Below are 8313 nucleotides of genomic sequence, written 5' to 3' on the forward strand. Positions count from 1 at the left end.
TCTTCTTTCAAACTGTCAATTCTTCAAGTCAAAAAGTGAATGTAAATGCAGCATCATTTGCCCCTGGTCTCTCAGAGGCATCACACCCCACTGCTGTCTCCCCCACTGCTGTCTCCCCCACCTGTGACATTGATGATATAATTCGGCCTCATCTCTGAAGCCTAAACTTCCGTGATATAAAAGGTATCTTTAGAGAAATAGTTATCTGGTTAACGATAGCCGGTTGTTAGCGATGCTCACCTACCTGATTTAATCAGGGGACCAGAACGACGACGACTAAGTCACTGAAACCTCCTCCCCTGATGTTGATGCCCTCATGTCAACATTAGCATTAGCACTGAGCCAGTGACTGCTGCGGTGTGACTGTACAGTGTGACACCACAGCTATTGTTTGGCCTCTGTCTCCCAGACCGTTCTGGAAAAGTGCACCAGGAAGCTAATGCTAAGCTAATGCTAGTTGGTCAAGTTAGCAGTGGTTGGTTTTAGAGGAAAACAATGGTCAAGCAGTGGTTGGTTTTAGAGGAAAACAACACCTGGTTTTATATTTAAAAAGCAGTGAATAAAATAACATGTTGTTATTTTGAATCACATTTTGCCTGAATTTTTGGAAACAGATTTTTGTCTGATTTTAAAAATGTTCTTTTAACCCTTCAAAATAATCTTAGGATGTTTTTTAAAAATTGCAACAACTTTTGCCACTTAATGTAGATACAGACCTGTCACAAAATGATGCATAAACACCTTTTTTATTTTAATTATGACTCAAAAAACCTTGTCTACGAAGTTTTCTGTTTGGTTATAAGGTGAGGAAGTAAATGATAAAAAACAACATCATGTTTGAGCTTTACCATGAAAACTGGTGCCAACAAAGACAGGAAATACCAGGATCTAAGTTTATCACCTCCAACATCAGCACATGGTCATTTAAAGGCCACGGGAGCAGAACCTGCTGTGGATCAAACAAGATGAACTTTAGGATTAATTCTCTGTAAAGAATCTACAGAAGCCGACGTTGAATTTCAGTTGGAATTTCATCAGGGAGGAATTTAAAGCTGAAAAATATTGACCTCAGTTGTGGCCTGTGTCAATATTGACTTCAAGGAGATCCGAGAGTCACGAAACCTCCAGACTGACAGTGACAAAACCAAACGTCTCAGAGCCAGTACAGTCATGCACACACTCATACTGACAATAAAGATCATACTGACGGTAAAGATCTAAGAATAGTAAACAGTGAGTCAACAGCTTGGTTACGTCCACCAGCAGCTCTCCAGTTTGACAGAGACGTCCACTGGGTGGTGTGTATGTAAGGAATGTTAAGTCCACACACACACACACACACACAGAGAGAGAGAGAGAGAGTTGTGTAACATCAGCTTAATCCGTTGCTGAGCAATTGGTGGATACAGAGAATTGTTTTAACAGGAACATTATTTAGAAATGATGAATGAATGAATTTACTGTCTAATAATATGATGTCATTCAAGTCAATTCAAAGTTTCACCTTCTAGTGTTTCTCCAACCTTTGTTGAGCCACGACACACATATATCATCAAGAAAACCCTAATAATCTTCTAGATGAAATGACCTCATCAGTGACTCAAACCTCCGTCTGTTTAGTTGAAGACAACACTGATAAACTGGCAGGAATTGAAGAAAGACACTCACAGAGATCTTCTTCAACACAACTGATTATCTTTTTTTATAGCTTTCACAACCCTCTGCTGCCCCCTAGCAGAAGATTAAACTGTTCTCTTGGATAATTGTCTGCGATCAGTCCACTGTAGCTCCACACACACACACACACACACACAAATAATACAAACCATCACCTGTTTTCCCGCCTCCTCCCACTGACGTCACAGACATGACGTCACACCTCTGTCCACGACGGTGGTCAAAACAAATGAACTACTGACAGAGAAAAGAGCCACTGACACACGTCACTGGTGATAGGCCTACCATGATAAAAGGTTCCACCTGTCAAAACACTACTGTTTCACACACACACACACACACACACACACACACACATACTGTACATACAGTCCAGCTTCATAACTCAGAGCCCTTTCAGAGAAGGAAACTCCAAAGGGAGTAACATCCTGTGAGGAGGGCGGGTCAGGAAGAGACTCGTGTAGTTCATGGCTACGTTGACTCACTGGAACAACCACACACACACACACACACACACACACACACACACACACTGGGCAGCCACGCTTGTTCATTTCCAGGAAACAGTTACGGAGTCTGAGAAAGGATCAGAGTCTGAAGAGACTGAAGTTCAAACGTACTTTGATTCTTTGAAAACTTCTACAGTTGAACCTCGAGATACGAGTGCGTGAGTAAATATGAGCGTGGAGCCCCTGGTGGAGTGATGGAGCACGCACGTACGATCGCAGTACATCCACGATACGTACCATCCTAAAGTTCAAATAAAAGTGAAGTTCATTCTGAGGCGCTCTCTGGATACTTTGGTTTGGTTTCCTCCCCAATCCATAAACCGCAATTAGGTGAGTGGGTTTTAATGGCTGGCTACGATTGGCTAGGCAGCTAGGATTAGCTCCACCCCCAACCACACTGAGAATGCGGTAGAAGAGGAAAGAATGAACTGTCAATCATCTGGAGTTTTAACAAACATTCATTTGTTTGTTTTTTTGGTAACAAAAAAAGTTTGAAGAAAATTTGTGAGCAATCATTTCTATTTGTGACGTGACATTGTGTGGTTATTTTTTTATGTACACAGCATTTAACCCAAACTCTTTCTGGACAATAATTCCATGAAATAATAATAATAATAATAATTGTCAAACTCCAATCTCAACCTGATAGAATCATATATGTGTGCTACATATATAGTACAACACAGTCAAAAATACAGGTATTAGTGCAGTTCTGCAGTAAAGTTCCCTATGTCACTTGATCACATGACACTTCCTGAAGTAAGTCACATGACCTACTTCTACTTCTTGAACGTTTAAATAACTGTTATATCATAACAAAGATCTTTTATGACATTAACGGACATTTATTTTTGATAAATCGATGAGATTGATCGTTCATTTCTACTTTAGTTCCTTCTTCGTCTTCATCTTCTTGACTGTTGTTATGGTAATGACAAACATTCAGTTGTATTTTAACATTAACCCCGTTAGTCTGTTACAGCTGCGTCTTTCATCAATCACTGGCAGCAGCAGCAACAGCAGCAGCAACAGCAACAACCGCAGCAGCAACAGCAGCACCCGCAGCAGCAACAGCACGAGCATTACAACAAGCAGCAACAGCAGCAGCAACAGCAGCACCCGCAGCAGCAACAGCAGCAGCAACAGCAGCACCCGCAGCAGCAACAGCAGCACCCGCAGCAGCAACAGCAGCAGCAACAGCAGCAACAACAACTCAGTTCACTCTGTGTCTGAATGTTTTGTGAGGAATACCTTCATAACAGAATCATCTGAAGATGACACACACACACACACACACACACACACACACACACACACACACACACAGGCACAGGCGGGGGAGAGCAGTGACCTCTGCTGGTCCATTCTTTATAACTAACTAAGCTGTTCATCCTGAGTTAATGGTTAGAGGAGAGCGTCCTCTGTGTCAAACACCACTCCACTCCTTCATACCTCCATATCCACTGTACATGGTAGCAGCTGGGGCTGAGGTCAAGTCCTACTGAGTCCAGATCCACCCAAGTCCAGAAAAAAGTCCGTCAGGGTTTAGTCGGTCAACGGGGCTGCTGAACGCTCTGATGTCTCACTTCCTTTTCCACCCTGGCCGTCTGAACCTCCTGACGGTGGGAAGAATAACGCGGTCGCTCCACTTTCCTCTCTATCTAACCAGATCCATTCACTTTTTCTCTCCACTGTCACATTTGATAAGACGGCGTCCACTTTCTCACTAATGCCCTCACCCTGCCACACTGATAAGAAACAGGGGGTGGGGGGGGGGGGGAAAAAGCGAGGCGGTCTTCTCTTCTTCCCTGCTGACATCACTGGTTTTTCCTGCCCTCCCTATTGTCTCTGCCCCCCCCCACTCCCCCACCTGCTCACACAAACACAAGTCTTTACCCGACATCCTCCCTTCAACAATATCCACACGACCGTTTCACCAAAATACAGGAAGTGACAGAAACAGCATGGCTTCAGTGTCAGACACTTGTCAAATCATTGACATCACATTTGAACATTGAAAAACAACCTGCAGGAGTAATACTACGTCGTACTAATACTACGTCGTACTAATACTCTGTCGTACTAATACTACATCATTTGTTTGTATCTGTCTACGTCGGGGGGGGTCAAACTCATTTTCACCGGGGGCCACATCAGTAACACAGTTCCTCTTGATCCAAAATATTACAAAAAACCAAAGTGTTCTGTCCAATCATAGCAGAGATATTTAAAGAGATGAGAAATAATGGGCCACATGATGAAGAAGAAGAGGAAGAAGAGGAAGAAGAGGATTATGTACAAAGGGCAGAAAATTGAACATCAACATTTATGTACTTTACTTATATTCCCATATATATATGTACATACACACACATGTGTTTATGTACATATGAAGTGACCCACGGTTTCTAACGTCTCATGTGTTAGAAATGTTCAATAACATTATCAGCTCCAGGCCTCAGTGTTGACTTTCCCACAATCATCTACCAGCAACATGTGGGTCTAATACTGCTTTATACACTGTATATATAGGTATAGATTTAGTCCAAAGGTGCAGAGAGGGAGGTCTGGTCCAAAAGCCTTTTGGATCTTCTGTATTTGAGTCGATGAAATCTATATATAATTGAATTCAATCCATATAATGTGATAATTTGTCGACTGAAAATAAAATAAAATTAAATCAGTTTCACTGAGTTAAAGACTAATCAACGTTTCTCTTTTTAAATATAAACACTGCTCTTTGTTACTGAAGCTTAAATATGTTTTAAACTGGGCGGAGATCAGTGACCTTTGACCTTCTATTAGGACAGGAACAACGTGTCGGTGTTTATCAGAGAACATTCAGACAAATTAAATGCACAGAGGTGGAGCACACACTCACTGACAAAGTCTTCAGAGCTGCTCTGTTTGTCTGTTCTGTCTGTCGTCCCCTGAGAAACTCCAATCTACTTTTTAACAAGGTCAGTGGTTCTGTATGAAAATCAAATATCCAGCTCCAGTTTCTTTAAATACCATCCGGGGTCAGACTTTTATTGGGCCACACTTCAGACTCTTCAGATTTGTGGATCCTTCAACCCAAATGTCATCCAGTGTGTGTGAGATTAATAACTTTTTAAGAAAAGGCTCCAGGAGAGGACGGACGGAAACCCTGAGGATATCAAACTCACCAAAAGGTCAGCTTTACAGAAAAAAACCCCAAAAAACCTCAATTCTATTTTTATTAGAGTAGTAATAACTCTGCTTAAATCTGCTGACTCGGCAGATTCCACTGTGTCGTCCTTGATAGAAACGATCACTGCACTCACTGCAGCGGGTGGACGTCACAGGAGGATACAATATAAGATCATAGACTAGGATATACAGTACGGTACAGTACAGTACGGTACGGTACAGTACAGTACGGTACGTCTCCAGAGAACTAACACCAGCTACGCCAACCATCGGCAAGGAGCAGAGAAAGGTGAATGTGGCCGTCTTTAAAAGTACACTTTTATTTCAAAACTATGTTAAATGTCAATGGAAGAAGTCGTGGGTTAGGCTAAAAAACCAGAACAGTACAGAACAGTACAGAACAGAACAGTACGTCTCCAGAGAACTACAGTTAGGCTAAAGATTCGGTGCCACAGTTAGCCATGCTAACTGCTAACCTAAGGCTAAGGCACTGTTAAAGAGTTCACCCTAATGCATAAAGAATGGAAACATCGTGAATGGTGATAAATATAAAACAATATTCAAATACACAGTTCTGTTATGAACAGACAGACGCCAGTGAATTAAAAGAACAGTAGGTGGCACTGTGGAGCACAAACACTCACCGGTGAAACACAAGTGGTGAACAACACAACAGAGATTGAAGGAAAAACTACGACTAACAACTGGAGAGCCTCAGATTAAACACACGTCACATGACCATCCTGTGTCAACAGGAAGGACGACTTTCCACTGACACGTCTTTCCAATCACAGTTTTCACTTTTGTCTCCACATAAAATCATTGTCTTTTTTAGAAGAATTTCTTCTTTGTAGAATTCTGAGACGTCTCTCAGAGCAGGTCACGATCAAAGACTGAAACCTACAAAGATCTACTTCCTCTCACATTATCTCCCAGTTTAAGGAAAAGAAAAAAGAAAAACAGTTGGATCACCACCGTGTCGAGTTTAATTTAAAAATGTGTGTTTGACTGATGTCAAAATGATTTTTTTTTTACTAACCTAGTCAAATAAAGGCTAACAGCACTAGAAAAAAAAATCAATTTTTTTTTCTGCTGGTTTTTTTGAAGCAAAACAATCTTTTTCAATCAGACCAGAAGTGGATAAAGGTGAAATCATTATTAAAATGATGGTTTTAATTGATACACTAAATTGTATATTGGTTGAAGGTCTGAAGAAGAGACTGTTACAGGTTGACCAACATCTCCACAACAAAACAACTCTTTAATCTGAATCTGAAAGAAAAGAAAAATCCGTTTCTTACCTCTTATTCAGCCTCAACCTTTAGTTTATTTCACACAAAGAAAAAAATAAGATAAATCATGGACCAAAAGTACTTCAAGCACAAAGTGACATATTATGTTCTTCCAGTGAATTCCTGTCCAGACAGAAACTCCTGGGCAACACAGTGGAGAGACAGCACTTTTGTTTTGTTTCCTCCTCATGACTCCTCTTTTTGGAGAACACCTCCTCTCCCACCCTCCCTCCCTCCCACCCTCCCTCCCCCCCCCTCCCCCCCCCCCCCCCCCTCCCCCCCCCCCCCTCCTCAACAACATTCACGTTATTTAATAGTTAACTTCACAGAGTCACACACACACACACACATTTTGTTTTTGACAACATTTCGAGTCAGGAAACTGGAGTGATTTAAAACAAAAGTCCAAAGGTTTGAATTCAAAATTCATTCAAATTCTTTCAAAAACCCTCCAGGTCAAATACTGTAGATGTTTTTATATTTATTTGTTTAATATTTACTGCTGTAGAATTCAAATGTTATTTGGAACAAGTGTGAACTCTGTAGTTCTTCCATCTCACCTTCAGCAGGTTGGAGACACACACTGTAATTTATACATGAGCTCGTATGTCAACTGGGGGTGGGCGGGGTCACGTGGGCGGGGTCACGTGGGCGGGGTCAGCATGGAGAGACAGACACTATGGGAGGGAGGATTTCAGGAGACTGGCACAGCATGAGACTGAGATGTCGAGATAACACAGACTCTCTGCACCAATCACATCACACTCTGTCAAAGTACTACAGTACTCCCACTATTCCCAGTACTCCCAGTACAAATACACTGTTCACAGTATCAATCACTGTTATCGACTTACAGAAGAACCAAGTACTTAATCCAAAAACAGTTCCATCCAGGACAACTGGACCAAGTAGGTTTTTGTTTGAAGACGTTTCACCTCTTCATCCAAAAGACTTCTTCACTTCTGACTGACTACTGAGGAGTTCTAGTGTTTGGCCTGAAGGGGGCAGCATACCTAACTTCTAACAAATGTAAAGTCACATTGTGGTTCTTCCTTCCTCCCTCCTTAGAACAGGGTGGGTTTCACCACACCTCCACCCCCCCTTTCTGCAATGACCCTTGTTACAGGTATGCTGCCCCCTTCAGGCTGAACACCAGAACTTCCCAGTAGTCATTCAGAAGTGAAGAAGTCTTTTGGATGAAGAGGTGAAACGTCTAAAAAAAAAAAAACGCCTACATGTGGAACAGGCTCCAACATGGTGAAACACAGCCATGTTCCTTCATCCTCATCCTCATCCTCCTCCTCATCTGGGAGCTGACAGACTGTCCTACTTCACTATCACCACTGAGAGAGGGAGAGGAGGGGGTGGAGGGGGAGTGGGGAGGGAGGAAAGAAGGAGGGGGGGGGTCATTTTCTCAGGTCCAATCCTTGAGGATATTTTTCTGAGGTTTAAGATTCAGTTTGGAGTTAGGGTGTGTGTGTGTGTGTGTGAAGGTTTATCTCTTGTTGACCAATAAGCAGCTTAACTGTCATTGGAGCAGGAGCTGCAGCTCATTTCTATGTTAGAGTGAGTCTGTTGTTGTCCAGAGCCCCAGAGTCTGGAACTGGGACCACAGTACTACCACAGTACTACCACAGTACTATCACAGTACTACCACAGTACTA

The 8313-nt window shown here is 42.2% G+C and overlaps 1 protein-coding gene across 1 annotated transcript in view; it reads right to left on the reverse strand.

Annotated features, from left to right (window-relative positions):
* ripor1 (RHO family interacting cell polarization regulator 1) overlaps positions 1-4148 on the reverse strand; it is a 16262-nt gene extending 12114 nt beyond the window's left edge. The window contains 1 exon segment of the mRNA XM_025055939.1: positions 3639-4148. Within this exon segment, the coding sequence (XP_024911707.1) occupies positions 3639-3657 (19 nt within the window). The 5' untranslated portion in view covers positions 3658-4148.
* Positions 4149-8313: the final 4165 nt, after the last annotated feature.

Source organism: Cynoglossus semilaevis, chromosome 6 (assembly GCF_000523025.1).
Source record: "Cynoglossus semilaevis isolate Cse_v1.0 chromosome 6, Cse_v1.0, whole genome shotgun sequence".
Taxonomy (NCBI): Eukaryota; Metazoa; Chordata; class Actinopteri; order Pleuronectiformes; family Cynoglossidae; genus Cynoglossus; species Cynoglossus semilaevis.